The following is a 17,644-nucleotide window of genomic DNA, read 5'->3' as shown; positions in this document are numbered from 1 at the left end:
GAAAACTGAGGTCCAAGCAGGGGAAATTTCCCCCCAAGGTCTCTTAGGTGTCAGAGCAAAGATTCAAACCACAAAATGAAGTACTTTTCTCACTCCACCATGGGTCCAGCCCATGGAGAAGTCTTTCTAGGAAGACAGAGCCCTCCTGGTTACATGGGTCTGATACCTGCTATCCTCAGAGCAATGTTTTTACATGAAATGATTTGTGGGGCTATGTTTTCCCAGCTTTGAAATGAGGTTGATGAGAAGGTGATGCTAAATTCCCTTTCAGGACTGACGTTCAATGAAATGAATCAGAGGAGGAATGAGAACTCTCTCCGACATGACCCAGGGCCAATGATGAGAAATGTGGCTCAGATGCACCATTGTCCTTTCTGGTCTTCCTGCAGGGGAAGTTATGGACACCTTCCTGGGCCTCCATGCTTGGGTACTCACAGTGCTGTGGGCACAATAAGGGGGGTACCATGAAGCTGAAGCCTGAGTCTTTTTCAGGGATGAGACCATAGAGCCAGGCTTAAAAGGAATGGAGAGGACACAGCCCTGTCACTCCAGGGCCACCAGATGAGGGCACTAGCCCCTAAGAAATCACTGAGAGACTTGTTCTATCATGCACTGTCAAACCTGGATGGGCATTTAAAAGGGACCTTGGAATCCCAGAAATCTCAGACCTAGAAGGGAGCTCATGGGTATCTATTCCCATCTGTACCTAGACAGGAATCCCCTTTGCAGCATCCTGACAAGAATTCCACTGAGGATGAGCTTCCTACCTCACAAAACCTAAAGGCCTTGTAGTACATCTTACCCAGTTATCTTATTTTACAGAAGGGGAAACTGAGGCATAGGGAAGTGAAGTGACTGCCCCAGGGACACACAAGTGTTAAAAATAGCAGAGTGGAGATCCAAAGCAGGTGCTGACTCTCAAGTCAGCTCTGCACATTGATCCACATCGATGGCATTTGATTGGGGCCTGGTTGTGCAGGGTTTTAAAAGGCAAACAGGAGAGTTCATATTTGTTCCGACAGGGCATAATGAATCACTGACATTTATTGAACAGGGAGTTGGCATGGCCCAACCTGCACTTTAGGAAAATGGCGACTGAGCAGAATACAGTTTGTGGAGGGGAGAGAATGTCGGTGGGGAGATCCAGATGAGAGGTGACAAGGGCCTGAGTTAGATGAGGGGAATGGAGATTGGGATGAGACATGTAATGAAAGCTACACACCCACTACTGTGTGATGCATGATTACAGATAGATGAACAAAATGAGATGTGATACTGGAAGAACAGACACGGATTTATGGATTGGGGCAAAGCTTTGTAAGGAATTAATTGTGATCTGGGATTTCCATGACCACATCTTTGCTTCATTATGGTCAGACCGAAAAAGTGTAATCTTGAAAAGCCTAAGAGAAGATGGGTGTGCACTTGAAGAGATTATAAAAAAGAACATTTATTGAGTCAAAGTATCAAACTAAGTATCTAAGCCTCCCCTAGTAGTTCCCCTACACCCACATGGGCCTGACCAAATTATAATGGGGACAGCCCAGGGGGTATGCTGAACCAATTGGAGCCTCAGCATGGCTAAGAACCTCCTTTTCCTGTGGGAGAGGCAGGAATGGGGAAGGGAGAACTCCGGGAGGAATGGGGTAGAAAGAGAGGAGAGAGAGAGGAGCTGGGGGTGGTTGATCTTCAGACCCAACCGGGAGAGACTGCACAGCTGATTCTCATTGAAACTACGGTGGTGAGTTTGTGTTGTGGAAGTGAGGCCAGTTTTTTGGGCTAGCTGAGCTGGAAGCAAGTTTGGGGTTTGAGTCAGTCTGTGCTAGAGCCAGGGGGATTATTCAAAGTACCTGGGGCTTTTTTACCCTATAGATTTAGATTCTAATCATCTGGGAAGTGGGTCATATTTTTCTCTTTCCCTATTCCCTTTCTTGTTGTCCCTGGCTTTATTAACTTCACCTGTGTTGTAAATTTTGTTAGCATTAATAAAACCTGGTTTGTTTGTGGAAAAGAGGCCATTAATCTCCTTTCTTATTAGTCTGGGAGAAATAACTAAAAAAGGCAGTTTGGATGGGAGGAAACTTTGGACCTAAGGGTCTCTCATTATTTTCTGAACCCCAATATTACAGCGAGCCACCCAATTAACTCTTCCCATACTAAATTTGGCCCTTACAGCTTCCAGAATGGTGTTGGTGTAGGCACTGGGATTTGTGGATTAATAACCATAACTGACATTTATGGAGCATTTTACATTTTGCAAAATGAATGTAAATTCAATAAAGCAATCCAGAAGACCCGCTTCATACTAATCATATTGACAAGGATCGCTACAATGAAAAATGTTGTTTGTCTTTTGTTGTAGAAGAGGACCACGGTATTGGGAGGTGATGTCATGACTGGCAGTGAACTGGATTGAAGTGAGGGAAAGCTGTGCAAGGTCACCAACCTTACTCTTTCCTCCAGAGCCATCTGGGTCCAGTGGCAAGATGAAAATCAGAAGTTTCAGGTGAAGGAGAGAGTCAAAATCTTAACTTGGTATTTCTCAGAAAAGGTCCCTTCCCAGGTGAAAAAGCTTCACCTCTTGGGTGCCCTAAGAAAAAGGCATTTACTGAGAGAGTTCAAGGCAGATCTGTCTCTCAGTAATTACAAGAGACACCAGTTTGGGGCAAGCTTTTTATGAGTTGATCAATCTCTACCTGTAAGGAGCAATCAGAACAGACCATGGACACAGCCTCTACCTCCAGGATCCCCAGAGCTCCTGCTGCTCTGGTCTCCCAGGAGGCTGCAGGGGAAGAAAGCCAGGCCCGTCCTCTCTCTGGGCCTGACTTCCCCATCTGTATAAAGAGGAGCATTGATCTAGGGAATCTTCAAGGTCCCTTCCAGCCCTGGATTTCTGTGATCTAACAAAAGGAACCTTTGTCCACCTGAGATCCAGAGCAGATTCCCCAGAGCCCGGGAGCCTTAGGTCACCAAAGTAGGGTGTCTGTTATTTGAGCCAATAGGATGTGGGCAAGGGAACACTCCCCTTACACTAATAGTGGGAATGATGCCCTAGCTAGGGGGGATGTGAATTCATGCCAGTCTCCCAGGACCCTACCACCAGAGCTGTCACATGAGGCCGGCAAGGCCCCAGACCCAAGACAAAGCCTCATCCTTCCAGGGACAGCTCAGCAGCTGGGGAAAGAACGCCAGCTCTTTCTGGGCCTTGGCCCTCTTGAGCTTAACCTCACTCTACCAGGCCTCCCTTTTCTAGCCATCCTGCTGTCAGGGGGTACAGTGGTTAGAGCTTGGGATGTGGAGTCAAGAAGGCCTGCTTTCCATTCCTATCTCTGATGCTTACTAGCTAGATGATCCGGGGCTGGTACCCCAACCTGTTTGTGACTCAGTTTCCTTCTCTGTAAAATGGAGATGATTTGTGAGCCATGAAGTTCTATGGGAAGGCTAAATGCTGGCCACCCATCAGGGGTCTGTGCCCCCTCCACCCCTCAGCCTCATTGGGTCAGAAGCCAGATCATAAAGGATGGAGAATCAGGTGGGATGGGAGAGAGGGGAGGCGATGAGGGCAGGAGGCCTCTCCTAAGGGGCCACCACTCAAGGCCAACTTCTGCATGAAGTCTCTTCTGCTGCCTCCAACCCACACCTGGCAAGGCCCTCCCCTCCCCATCTTCCCCGGCTGGTCTGTATTTATACCTACATAGCTGGCTGTCTCCTGTCTCCTCTGACAGGAAGGGGTGGAGCCAAATCAAAGGCCTGAAGCCCAAGAAGGATGGGAGGGTGTACAGAGCCACAGCTAGAAGAGAACCCCTACCTTCACACTCCCAAGGACAGCCCAAAATACACCCAGAAAAGTGGCCATCAGAGGAACAAGGCTGCTCCTTGTGCCACCACCAACTTTCCCTTGAACATTGAGTCTGCTTAGAAGAACCCAGAAGACAACAACACCCTGGTGGTCATGGGGGATGTCAAGGCCAAGAAGCATCTGAACAAGCAGGTCCCCAAAAGCTCTGTGGGCAAGGGCAACACAGAGATCTGGTGCAGTAGAGAGGAGAGAGCCCAGGCCCAGCTTCCCCGGGACGTTGGGTGTGGCCAAGACACTGAGGCCATCCGTACTACATCCGACTTCTCTCTTTGTACAGTGAAGCCTTTCAGTTTACAACAATAACCATGAAGCAGGATGAAAGCTGATTAAGAGCAGGGTTATCTCCCAAAGCAGAAGCAGCACAGGAGGGTGAAAGCAGGTGAAAGAAAGCTAGGCAAGAAATCCTATTTAGTTAAGTCATTCTTACAGGATGTACAGATTGAAGTGGAGGAGCACAGGGGGAAGAAAGTGGGAAAAGATCTGTAGAAAGGACACTAACAAGGACAACGGAGCCCTCACACTTGGCCCATAACATCACAGGCCAAACAGCAATTGTAGGGAGGTAGGAATTGTACTGAGGCAAACAGAGATGGGAAAAGCAGCTTGATTGGACCAAGTGCCTATAAAGGAGACCTGTGCTGAAGGAGACAGAATTGAGAGGATGTGGAAGGACGGCTATGCAAGCTGCCTGAAGGACGGAAAAATACCAGATTCACTCTTATTCAATAACAATGATAATGATTGGTAGCATTTATAGTGTGTTTAAAAGTTTTTTATGTTTTTGGTGGGGCAGTGAGGGTTAAGTGACTTGCCCAGGGTCACACAGCTAGTAAGTGTCAAGTATCTGAGGCCAGATTTGAACTCAGGTCCTCCTGAATCCAGGGCCGGTGCTTTATCCACTGTGCCCCCTAGCTGCCCCCATGTGTTTAAAAGTTTACAGAGCACTTCAAATGAGATCTCATTTAGTTGTTTTTATCAATGAAAGGAGGCTGAGAAAAGGTCAGCCAAGATGACCACTGTCCCACTGACATAATTTAATCCAAGAAAGATTCATTAAGCACCTACTATGTGCCAGTCACTGTGATAAGCACTGGGGATACAAGAAGAGGCAAAAAGGTGGAACCTGCCCTCAAGATGTTTACAATCTAACGGGGATGGAAATGTAAAAAATTATACAAAACTCGGTACAGATAGCATAGATAGGAAATAATTAGGAGAAAGGGCTGGAAGTAAGAGGTGTTAGGAAAGGCTTCTTGAAGAAGAGATTTGAGTTGGGGCTTAGAAGAAGTCAGAAGGTGGGAGCTTAGAACCACTGTCTTATTCAGTGCAGGAGAGGTTTCACTGGGTAATTAACCAGGAAACCTGCTGTGGATGGAGAAGTGGGCTGGGTGTCAAGAAGCCCTGAGTCAGAATCTTACTTCAGACACTTATGTGGGAACTTCAGATTCTCCTTTGTGTTATGTACTGTCAGCCAGCCCGTCTAGCCCCCTGAAGACCACACTCAGATAGGAGCAAGACTGCTGCCTGAGTCGGGGTGGGGTCTCTGCACTGATTACCACCTATAGAGATATTGTCCTGAAGCAAGTAGATGTTTAGCCCTTCTGACCTAATGAAACCCTCCTTCAATTATGTGAACCAACTAGATTTGATTGATGTCTAAGGACCCAGCTCTTATGGAAAAGGGACCAAAACCTGAGAAAGTAGCCCCGTGGCCTCTCTTTGGACCGGGAGACGCTAGGGAGCTGCTTTGTCAACCCCTTACTGGTAGAGATTAATACGTTGATGAAAAGCTTGCCCCAAACTGGTATCTCTTGTTATTTTAACTGTCCCAGGTTTGGCTGACCACCAAAGGATTTTTGAGGTGAGAGACAGATCTGCCTTGATGTCTCTTAGTAAACGCTTTTTCCTTAGGGAGCTGAACAGGTGAAGCTTTGTCACCTGGAATGGGACCTTTTCTGGGAAATAGCAAGTTAAGATTTTGGGTCTCTCCTCCACCTGACACTTCTGATTTTGCTCTTCAATCATCTTTGGGTAAGTTTAGATGTGTTTTATGTCAGTGTCTTTCTACATGTTCGGTGAACTTCATGCTCAAGCTGTCTGATTCAGCTTTCTCAGTACTGGCATGGAGGTAAGGAGAGGGGCCTTCTGGGAGACTTGATGTTTCTGGGGGTCAGCCTGGGATACTGCAGACTTGTCTAGAAAGGAAGGCTCAAATCCTTTTACAGAACGAGTTCATAAAAAGGGAGCCCTAAGGTTAATAGGGTTCTAAAGTCAAAGGCCATCAGGAGAGTTCTTTGTATGTCTCTGTCACTATTTCTTTTTCAGTTTAGGGTAGAGTTTGCATTTGTCAGGTAAGAAGGTGGGGTTTCTACTGTGTAGTAAAGGTGATTTTAAAATTTCATATACATCTAATGGGGGCCAAACACAGTAAAGAGAATGTCCCTAAAGGGCCCCTTTCCCCTTAGTGGAAGTTCTTATAGAATGGGGTAAAAAGGCCTTCCCAAGCAAACCAGGGCTGACACAAAATCTTCTCATTAAGCTTTGTTTTACCTGGTTCAGGAATTTAAAAAAATGTATCAAAGGAACCTTCACAGCCCAATTGTGGCTCTTTTGATGATCTGACACTGAAGGATTTCAAATTAGTCAAAAGGAATAGGAATGTCAATGAATTAAATTATTGGTAACGTTGGAGTAGACAGATCCAGGCACCATAACCCTGTCACCTGGTGGCAAGTGCTCACTTCTTTCCCCATCCTTCTAGCCTCCCTCACCAGCCTCTTCATGCACCTCCAGACTCCCCCCACATCTCTGGCTCCATCTCCACCCTCCCAACCTGCCTTAACCCTTCCCTCTCCAGCTTCCTTATCACCTCCCCTCCCTGTCCCACCAGTTCTCACTCCTTTTGCACCAGCTCCCTTATCTTCCCCATCTTCTCTGCAGCCCCCCCAAATCCCTGACACCCCTGATCCTTTCCTCCTACTTTTCTTGACTCTAACCCTCTTCCTTCTCTACTTCCTCCTCCCATTTTTCTTTCCCTCTTCTCCCTTTTTTCTACCACTCCTCTCTTCTCTCCTCCCCCTGCCTCTTTCCCCTCATTCTCTCTCTTCTCTCCTCCCCCCTTCCCCATATCTCCCCCACCCCTCCTCCCATTTCTCCCCTTTCTCCTGCTCTTCCTGCCCCTTCCCCTATTCCCACTCTCCCTCTACTTCCTACATTTCCCCCTCCTCCCACCTCTCTTCTGCTACCCCCCCACCCCAGCTCTGGTGTCTCCTCCAGCCCCTGCCCACCCTTCTTCCCCAGGTGGGCTTGCTTCATTGGCAGCCCCTAGAAATCAGAATCACCCAACCCTTCTATCCTGGTTTCCATGATCCGATGAGGGTCAGAAGTGGAGGAGCCTGGGAATGGGCCCAGGAAATGGAGGACTCTGAAGCAGAGAGGTGGTGTCTTGGTCTTTGAGAGACCAGCAGGGTTTTCTGCGGTTTTGGCCTCCAACCCCATGTCTTTCCAAGAATTCTCCTGGTTCTCCCAGACCTGCTTCTCTGCTGTGTGTGAAGTGCTTTGAGGGGCTGTCAGGGCCCCACAGGGCTGGACTCCTGCCATACCTTCCTGTCCCATTTCTGCTGTAGTCGCTGGGGGGACTCTCAGCCATGGGGCCTTTCTCAGAGCTGACCTGGCCCAAGGATGGCCTCCTGGCTGTGGCTGAAGCTCTGGCCTGTGCTGACCTTGGTGGTGTCTGGGTCAGGCCTCCCTGAGGAAACCTGGGGGTACCAAGAGTGCAAGTGAAGGAGCCCAGGACTGGAGGAACGGGGATGGGGGGTGTTAGACAGGGACTGCACATTGTACCCATAACAGCAATGTTGTTCTGTAGAGAACTGTGAATGACTCAGCTCTTCTCAGCAATGCAATGACCTAAGACAATCCCAAAGGACAAGTGATGAAGCAAACTGTCCATCTCCAGAGAAAGAACTGATAGTGATTGAACAGACTGAAGCTTATTTTTCACTTTCTTTCTTTTTTTCAGTTATCCAAGTCTTATGCAAAATTATTAATATGGAAATGTCACATAATTACACAGTGTAACCTCTCTCTGCTTATTGCCTCAGGGAGGGGGAGGGGAGTGAAGAAGGGAGGGACAGAATTTGAAACTCAAAATTTTAAATAAAAATGTTTATTACAAAACAAACATAATGAACATCGATGTATAGTGAAGTGAGCAGAGCTGGGAGGACATCGTGCATAGTGACAGCAGTATTGTTCAAGGAGCAATTGTGAATGACTTAACTACTCTCAGCAGTGCAATGATCCAAGACAATCCCAAGGAACTAATGAGGAAGCTGACTATGCACCCCTATAGAAAGAACTGATAAAAAGAACACTTGTGGATTGTACATATATAACCTGATTGCGATCTTGTGGAGGGGGGAGGAAAGGGAGGGAGGGAGGGAGAAAAATTTGGAACTCTAAATCTTATGAAAATGAATGTTGAAAACTACCCTTACATGTAACTGGAAAGTAAAATAAATATTTGTTGCTGAAAAAACAAACAAGGTGGGGGGCAGCTAGGTGGCGCAGTGAATAGAGTACCAGCCCTGGAGTCAGGAGCACCTGAGTTCAAATCCGGCCTCAGACATTTGACACTAGCTGTGTGACCCTGTGCAAGTTGCTTAACCCCAATTGCCTCACCCCAAAACCAAACCAAACCAAACAAGAAAAAACCCCAAACAAACAGGGGGCAGAGCCGAGATGGTGGAGGAAAGGCTGTAAGTTTTGGAGCTCTGGACACAATCCGTCCACATGTCTTCAATAAAATGCTGTAAGACAGATCTTGGAGCAGCAGAGCCCACAAAAGAACAGAGTGAGGTCATTTTCCAGCCAAAGACGGCCTGAAAGGGTGACAGGGAAGGTCGGCTGTACCAGGGTGAGAGAAGAGCACAGAGTGCAGGGCAGATGGAGCCCTAGGCAGGCCGCGCCTCCAGAAACTCAGAATCATCAGTGTCACCGGCTACTTCTGAAACTCGGCTCCTGGACCAGTGACTGGGGCTCCAGGGTGGCCCATCCACCTTTGGGGCCACCTGTCCTCCAACTCTCACCTGGGCTGCAGGAAGCTATAGCATGTGCAGGGGTCACCCCTGGTGAAACCACCTGGGCTGGCAGGTAAACCAGGCTGAGGGTTATGGACAGTTCTCAAAGCCCTCAGTGAGTGAAGGGCACGTCTGCCCCAAGCCTGAGAAGACGTGTCCTGTGCGGCCACTTCAACTATGAGAGACGCAGTCCCTGGGATAATAAATGAGGACTTGTGCAGCTCTGCCTCACTTAAACCCAGCTCACACAGAAGTCAAGAAAGGCCCTGTGATGTCACTGGCCCCCCACACCAGGCACGGTGCTAATATTGTCTCATTTGATCATCCAAACAACCATGAGAGAGGGGGCTATTATATGTCCCATTTTATAGTTGAGGAAACTGAGGCAAACAGAAGTGAAGTGACTTGCCCAAGATCACACAGATGGTAAGTTCTGGAGGCTGGATTTGAACTCAGGTCCTCCTGACTCCAGACCCCCTCACTCTGTTCACCTCAGCATCAGCTCCCTCAAGACCACCCAGTAACTTTTACAAACCCAAAAGTGAAGCCTTTGGGCAGTGAGGCTGGAACTGTAAGAAAGTGAACTGTGAGCTCCTAGTACCCTGGGCTCTGGGCAAAGGGCTCCCTGACCTGGGGCTAGGCCTGGGCACAGGAGCCCCATCCAGAGCCTTCAAAGCTGGTGAGAGGCCAAAATGGGCTTTCAGGGGGTAGCAGAGCTCAAGGAATGAGAGGGGAGCCTGGGGAGGGAGGGAGGGAGCAGGTGAGAGGCTGGGGCTGGGGAGGGAGGCAGGGAGGGAGAGCTCAGAGAGGGGGAAGGGGCCTCCCAGGCAGAAGAGAGGGAGGGAGGAGGGGAGAAGTTTGTGTCTCTGTCCTCAGCAGGCCCCTCTCTGGAGCCCAGGGGGAAGGGCACAGTGGGGGCAGGACCTGGAGGGGTTTTTGTCTCACTTCCCCATCAGTCTGTATCACTGTGAACATCAGTACCACTATCCCACACCTGACAGTAATAATCAGCCTCATCCTCAGCCTGGAGCCCAGAGATGCTCAGGGTGGCCGTGTTCCCTGAGTTGGAGCCAGAGAATCTTTCTGGGATTCCCGAGGGCCTGCTGCTATCACTATAAATGACCAGCACGGGGGCCCTGCCAGGTGTCTGCTGGTACCAGTGTACTGAATAACTACTAATCCCATCCCCCGCACAGGTGATGGAGGCCGTCTCTCCCAGGCTCTTGGACAGTGAAGGTGGCTGGGTCAGCACATAGGAGGCCCCAGAACCTGCAAGGGAAGGACAGGAGAGCTTGGGCAGAGGCAGGGGCCTCTCTCCCCCAGGGAGATGCTGGCCCCTGAAGCAGCTGCAGGATGAGCCCAGGGCAGGACTGGGCCTGGCCTGAGACCCTGTGGGGTCTGAGCCCAGGGAGGGGGCCCTGGGAGGCCTCACCTGTGTAGAGAGTGAGGAGTGGGAACAGCAGAGGCATCCAGGCCATGGTGAAGGCTCCCCCACAGCTCTGTGTCCTGAGGCTCCAAGCTGGGGCTGGGCTCCCCCAGGCCTCTCTTAAGAGCAGCCCAGGCCCTGCAGGGAGGAGGGGCCCCTCATGCAAATCTGCCCCTGCTCCTGAGACCTGCAGGAGGGGCCTCAGGGGGTGACCCTGTGAGCTCCTGGGCCTGGGGGCAGGGCTGGGCCCTCCTGGCCCCTGGGGTCATCCTTACCTGAGAGTCTGGGATTCTGGGAGTCAGATTCCTTCCTCCCCAGGCTCTGGGTCTGATGCTCCTGGACTCTCACTCTAAGGAAGCTGCTTTCTCATCCTGCCCCTTCTCTATGCCCTGGGGCCTTCTTATGCTGGGACATTCCTCCACCATGCCAGCCCCCTTCCCATTGGTGACTTCCCCAGGACCTGCTCTGGGGACAGCCAGGCTTCATTCCCCTCCAGCTGAGCCTCAGACCCTTCAGGCTGCCCCACTGTGTGCCCCACCCCCGACCTGTGCCTTGACCTTCTCCCCCCATCCCTTAAAGTCCCTTCATGTTCTGTCTTCCCCTATTAGATTGTAAGCTCCCTGAGGTCAGGGACTGTCTTTCTGTTTGTTTGCATTGGAGTCCCCAGCCCTTAGCCCAGGGCCTGGTGCACAGGAAGGGATGGAGAAAAGCCTGTCCTCTTGCCTCCAGTGCAGAGCTGTGTGTCCTGGGGCTGAATCATGGCCCCTGACCATCCAAAGGGACAATCACAACAGAAAGTGGGCACAGACCCTGCCTCTGGGATCCCCAGAACTCCTGCTGCTCTGGTCTCCCAAGGGGCTGCAGGGGAAGAAAGCCGGGCCCACCCTCACTCTGGGTCTCCCTTGCCCAGGTGTAAAGAGAGGGGATTGGACCAGGGGATCCCTGGGGTCCCTCTCAGCCCTGGCCAAAGGGGGCCTGTTTTCGTCTCTGATTCTGAGCAGACCCACAGACCCCAAACCCTTCGGGAGTCAGACTTAGGAGCAAGGGTCCAGAAAATTATGGAATTTTTGTGTTCTTATCTTTATTTAATATTCAAGAAAACAGGAGATTGGCAGGTGAACATTTCTCCATATTCACAGTATCCTCTTAGACCCTGTTATCCCTTAGTTTCTGGGAATGATGCTTCAAGCCAGATGGGGAGTAGGAGGTCTCTCTGGGCCCCCAGCATCCCCATCAGAGTTGGAGAGACCACCCAGACCCAGAGCTATGACACAGGCTGAGCCTCCCAGGGCCTGGGGAAGTCCTCCCTGCCTCAGATTATTCTGGAGCTCAGGTTATCCTCACTCTGCTAAGCCTTACTTCTCTACTCATCCTGTGGCTAGGTGGGCAATGGTTAGAGTTTGGGCCTTGGTGTTTGGAAGATCTGCTTTTTTTTTTTGGTGGGGCAATGAGGGTTAAGTAACTTGCCAGGGCCACATGGCTATTAAATGTCAAGTGTCTTTGGCTGGATTTGAACTCAGGTCCTCCTGAATCCAGGGCTGGTGCTTTATCTACAGCACCACCTAACTGCCCCAAGATCTGCTTTTAATTTTTGTCTCTGAGGCTTATGAGCTGTGTGACCCTGGGCAAGTCACCTAACCTGTCTGGGGCTCATTTCCCTTGTCTGTAAAATGACTGATTTACTCTGTTTCTATTTTTTTGGGGGGGAACACATTTCAGGTTAATAGACCTCATTACTGGCCTTTCTTTTTTAGAAAACAAAAATTTTATACATTGTTGACCACCTACAAACACCCTAGCATAAGCACATACTATTTCTGCAGAACTCTTGAGCCAAAGGTGATTTCTTTAGAATCTTTCTTCTCAAAATCTTGATTCCTGAGTCCCAGCTATTGTTGCCATTAGCTGAACAGTCCTGAGTTTGTAACCCCCATATTTGAGGTTTTGTTTTGTTTTGGCAGGGCAATGAGGGTTAAGTGACTTGCCCAGGGTCACACAGCTAGTAAGTGTCAAGTGTCTGAGGCCAGATTTGAACTCAGGTACTCCTGAATCCAGGACCGGTGCTTTATCCACTGCACCACCTAGCTGCCCTCTCAGATTTGGGGTTTTTAAGGTAAAGGGGCAGGCTCTTTCCTATGAGTCTGCAAAGATGACCAACTTTGCTCTCTCTGGGGCATTTGGGGCTTGTCCAACCAGTCTTCTCTCAATTTACAATCCCACTGCCAACTGCTTCAACAACTTCCCTGCTCTTCAAACACTCCCCTCCCTCTTCCAAAGGAACTGTAACGTAAGTGAAAGTCACTGCAGGGAAGGAGGGGTCAAGACATTGAGTCCACACAGTTGTTTCCCAGAAGCTGTGGTGGCTTCAGACACGAAAACTTTCCAGACTGAAAAATGAAGATTTTCTGTCTGTCGTCAAAGGTTAATTTATTGCAATACTCTGCTTTGTAGGTTCCCTGGCTGGGCACTCCATAGCACCACTGTTGATGTCTGCAAGGACATGGTAAGGATGCCTGCCCTCCGTATTGTAGCCCACAGAATGGGCTGTTCCAAGTGTCCCTTTAATGGGCCCAGAGAGGCCTCTTGTCAAGGGTCAGTGCATCTTCTGTGGAGCAGTGTTGCCTCCAGGGCCATCACAAGTCGTCTTGCCTTTTGTCTTGGCACTGAACTCTGAAGACTCAGGAAGACAGAGTGAGGCCAGTGACTTTGTGTCACTCTGTCTCACATCCAGTTCACTCTCAAGTGTGTAATTTCTTTGGTCCCCCTTGAAAATGAAGGACCAGGGGCAGGTATGTGGTGCAGTGGATAGAGCACTGGCCTTGGATTCAGAAGGACCTGAATTCAAATCTGGTTTCAGACACTTGACAGTTACTAGCTGTGTGACCCTGGGCAAGTCACTTAACCCCCATTGCCCCGCAAATAAAATAAAATAAAAAAAAATAAAATGAAGGACCAACAGCAACAACTTGGAAGCTCTCCCTCTTTTAATGTAGCCTGAGATCACCTTCCATTTTTGCACCATTCCTACCACGGTGAATTTTAGGATGATTCACAGTACCCCCAAACCGTTCTCCAAGAGCCTCTCATCTAACCATGCCTGTCATATCTTCATGTTCCATGTTCCACCTGGGTCACAGGTTTGGCTGAACACCAAAGGAATTTTGAGGTGATAGATCTACCTTGAAGTCTCTTAGTAAATGCCTTTTCCTCAGGGAGAAATTCCAAAGTCAAGATTTTGAATCTCTCCTCCACCTGAAACTTCTGATTTTGCTCTGCAATAATCTTTGGGTAAGCTTAGATGTATTTTACGTCGGTCTCTTCCTACATGTTTGGTGAACTTCCCTCTCAAACTGTCTGATTCAGCTTTCTCAGAACTGGCGTGGGGGGAGGAGAGGGGCCTCCTGGAAGGCTTGATGCTTTTGGGGGTCAGCCTGTGCTACTGCAGACCTGTCTGACAAGGGAGACTCAAATCCTACAGAACGAGTTCATTAAAAAGGAGTCGTAAGATTAACAGGCTTCTGAAGTCAAAGGCCATCAGGAGAGTTCTTTGTCTCTGCCTCTATTTGGTTTTTCTGTTTAGGATAGAGTTTGCATTTGTCAGGTAAGAAGGTGAGAATTCCAAAGTGTAGAAAAGGTGATTTTAAAATTTCATATACATCTAATGGGGGCCAAACACAGTAAAGAGAATGAGCCTAAAGGACGCCCTGTCCCCTTAGAGGAAGTTCTTATAGAATGGGGTAAGAAGGCCTTCCCAAGCAAACCAGGGCTGACAAAAAAGCTACTCATTAAGCTCTGTTCTACCTGGTTCAGGACTTTAAAAAATTTATCAAGGGAACCTTCATGACCCAATTGTGGATCTTTTAATGATCAGATGCTGAGGGATTTAAAATTAGTCAAAGGCAATAGAAATGTGAATGAACTAAATTAGTGCTATCTTTGGAGCAGACAGATGCAGCCCAACGTTTGCTGGCTCAGTGCTTGTCCCTGTCACCAGGAAGGCTCAGGTGGGAAGGCCATGGAGGCCCAGACTCACACATCCTCCCCTCGGCCTCCTTGGTCACCCGGGCCATCAGAGAGCCAGGCCTCCTTCCTCTGGACGCCCTGGCCTGAGGCAGCAGGCCTGGGAAGCCAGAGGAGGGGCAGGTCCCAGGCCAGGTCCCCTGGAGCCTGAGGGGGCTGGTGGATCCAGGCCTGAGCAATGAGGGAGTTTTCTTTAAAGGAGAAGGTGGGGGGGTGCAGAGCATGCAGCCCCTGAAGGCTCTGCCTGGGCCCAGCCGGGAAAGGGAGATGAAGGGGACGGTGAAGGCCCAGGGGACACTCAGGGGTTTGTGTCTCACTTCCTCAGCTCCCTCATTCACTGTGAGCTTTGGTATTATCGTCAAAGGACAGACAGTAGTAATCAGCCTCATCCTCAGCCTGGACCCGGGAGATGGTTAGAGTGGCCACGTTGTTGCTGCTGGAGCCGGAGAATCTCTCAGAGATCCCCTCTGGCCGCTCCTTGTCCTCGTAAATGACTAGCACAGGAGTCTGGCTCCCTTTCTGCTGGTACCAATGAGCATATTTTTTATCCAGCTGATCCCCAGCACAGGTGAGGCTGGCTGTCTGCCCCAGGGTCACAGACAAGGAGGGCTGCTGGGTCAGCACATAGGAGGCCAGAGAACCTGGAAGGAATGGAGGAAAGACCTTGTCCTGGGACTCAGCAGCTCGGGATCGGGAGGAGGGGAGAGCTCTGCAGTGCAGTCTCTCCCAGGGTGGGCTCAAGGTCAGCGCCAGGGCCCTGGAGGGCCTGAGTCCCAGGGAAAGGCACTGGGCACCTACCTGTGCAGACAGTGAGGAAGGAGAGGAGGAGAGGAATCCAGGCCATGGTGCAGACACCCCCAAGAACTCTGCCTCCTCAGGCCCCCACAGCTGGGGCTGGGCTGCCCCAAGTCTGTCTTATAGCCTCTCTAGGCGCCAGAGGGTGGGACTTTCATAGAAATCCCTTGCCCTGCCCTCCCTTCATGTCCCAATCCCTTCCTCATGCCCAAGTTCAGAACTGTCCCCAGCACTGGGTGGGGCTTCTGCCTGAACAACTCTTAGTCTGCCCCCACGGAAGGGGCTGGGAAGGAAGCACCTGTCAGGGGTTCACACAGACCACAGAGCCCTAGGCAGGGTGCTCAGGGGCTGAGGACCCTCTGACTCCCTGCCAGGCAAGCTGGATCACCAAGCTCATGCCCACAACTCCCTCTGGTGACCCTCAGCTCAATGGCAGCTCCTGGGAGGGGCAGGTGACAGGCTGCTGAACCCCTGCACCAGCATTGAGGGCCCATCCTCTCACCCCCAGAGGCATCTGGGAAGGACTGGAGCCCCTTTGGCTGGTCAGCCATGACACAATGCATGGAGAGCTATAGGAGGGGGGATGAGGAGAGCTGAGCACAATCATGGGATGACTTCAGTGTTCTCAGTGAAGTAGAGTGCAAAGTGACCTGCTGAGGGAAGGAAGAGAGAGGTGAGGGCTTGAGGAGTGTGAAAAATAAATGTCAAATCCTCTGTGGGGGGTGAGGTGGAGTCCTGGGGAGAGACCAAGAGGGTTTCTGTCTGTAGGGCAGGGAGGCTTCAGGGAGAGGCATCTGGGGGGACCTAAGGCAATTCTAGGACCTGGAGAAGAGGGTGGTGGTTCTGAGGTGAGGGCTGGGGAAGGACCCAGTGTCACCCTCCTCATGAGCATTTCCAGGGGGTAGATGCTGTGTGGGACCCAGGGGGAAAAGGCCTCCTTCCCTGACCTCCTGCCTGAGCCTGGGCTTCTCTCCCTTGGGCAGGGAGGCACCTCCAACTCTCCCTGTAGCACCATTCCCTTCACTCAGAAGGCCTCACTCATTTCTGGTTACTGTCTCATCCAGGCTTGGATCAGATCATGCCAAACTGCTCCATTCCTGGTTGTCACTTTGAAAATCAATCCCTTGCGGACACCAGAAGGTTCCCCCCTCTGTGCCAAGCCCTCTGCTGGCAGCTGGAGGGCTAGAATGTGTCCTGGGTAAGGTGTGGTCCTCAGGGTGGCTGCTGCTTCTTCACATCTCTCTTCCCTGCCCTGTATTTTACATGCCCAGGGGTGTCTTCCCTGAGGCTCCAAGCCTGGGCATGGCCATGATTCCCCGGAGAAGCTTCTGCCACAGCCAGGTGCTCTCCTGTGTGTCTGCTTCTGGCCAAGGGGCCCCTCCCGCCCAGCAGCTCCCAGCATAGAATAAGGCATAACCTGTTAAAGTGTGGGCACCACACCAAAGGTGCTGGAGGTCAATCCTTTAAGTTGTGGTTGAATCCTGTGGTGAAGGAATCCTTAATGGGAATGAACAGTAGGTGTGGGGAATGAGAGAGGGCACTCATAACACTGTCTTCCACTTCTCCATGCTTTAAGGGATGACTCTGAGAACTTCAAACACTCTAAGAATCTGGAGTTGCCAGATATTACTCGGTGCATTTATAGCAGCATCCAGTAAAGTAAGTAGTGACATCTACAAAACAGCAATAGTCAGTGTCCTGAGGGGATCCAGCCTGTGAATGTGAGTGGCATTTGACAATGCAGCCAGAAGGATGCCACTCATTTGAGTTCAAACACCAACAAACCCAATAAATATGGCTAGGCCAAGTCAATGTGGGCTATTCTTCAGACCTGCTGTTCCCAGAGCGGGAAGTGTAAGGCTGTGCTTTAGAAGACATCTTGCCTCTAGAATCCCATTTATTCTTGATCTCTTCCTGGGTGTTTCTATCTGGCTTCAGGAGGATCACATAACATTTGGGAACAAAAATGCAGCCCAGCAGGCCAGCACTGGAGGCCAAGATGGAGAAGACCTCCACCACCACCATGGCCTTCCCTTTGGTGCTCTGGTATGTGGGCAGAAAAGAGGCCCAGACACTGCAAAACACCAGCATGCTGAAAGTGATGAACTTGGCTTCATTGAAGGAGTCAGGCAGGTTCCTGGCCAGGAAAGCTACAGTAAAGCTTGCCAGGGCCAGAATGCCCATGTAGCCCAGGACACAGTAAAAGGCAAAGACAGAGCCCTCGTTACACCTCAGGACGATGCGGCCAGATTCTGAGTGTGTGTCTGCCTCTGGAAAGGGAGGATAGGTTCCCAGCCAGATGCCACAGAACGTCACTTGGATCCCTGAGCAGATGAGGACAACATAGTTGGACACTCGAGGATATATCAGCTTCCAGATCCTATCCCCCGGCCTTGTGACCCTGAAAGCCAGAACCACAATGATGGTTTTGGCCAAAATGGAGGAAACTGCCACTGTGAACAC

The 17,644-nt window shown here is 50.4% G+C and overlaps 2 protein-coding genes across 5 annotated transcripts in view; both read right to left on the bottom strand.

Moving 5' to 3' along the window:
• Positions 1-17,644, bottom strand: part of LOC122733853 (immunoglobulin lambda-1 light chain-like) — a 773,472-nt gene that overhangs the window by 42,138 nt on the left and 713,690 nt on the right. Inside the window, exons 1-2 of one of the 4 annotated variants that reach the window (XM_043974593.1) lie at positions 15,185-15,295; positions 14,730-15,027 (exon numbers count right to left, since the gene is read on the bottom strand). The exons of 2 other annotated variants lie outside the window; for them this stretch is intronic. In XM_043974593.1, the coding sequence (XP_043830528.1) occupies positions 14,730-15,027; positions 15,185-15,230 (344 nt within the window). In that variant the 5' untranslated portion in view covers positions 15,231-15,295. Of the gene's footprint in view, positions 1-9,913; positions 10,210-10,372; positions 10,451-14,729; positions 15,028-15,184; positions 15,296-17,644 lie in introns of those variants that run through there. One more of the 4 variants, XM_043974598.1, reaches the window with a different exon arrangement.
• LOC122733881 (immunoglobulin lambda-1 light chain-like) overlaps positions 1-17,644 on the bottom strand; it is a 114,198-nt gene that overhangs the window by 36,351 nt on the left and 60,203 nt on the right. The gene's annotated exons all lie outside the window — the stretch shown is intronic.

The sequence above is a fragment of the Dromiciops gliroides genome, chromosome 1, assembly GCF_019393635.1.
Source record: "Dromiciops gliroides isolate mDroGli1 chromosome 1, mDroGli1.pri, whole genome shotgun sequence".
NCBI lineage: Eukaryota > Metazoa > Chordata > Mammalia > Microbiotheria > Microbiotheriidae > Dromiciops > Dromiciops gliroides.
This window is presented reverse-complemented; position numbering and strand designations above follow the sequence as displayed.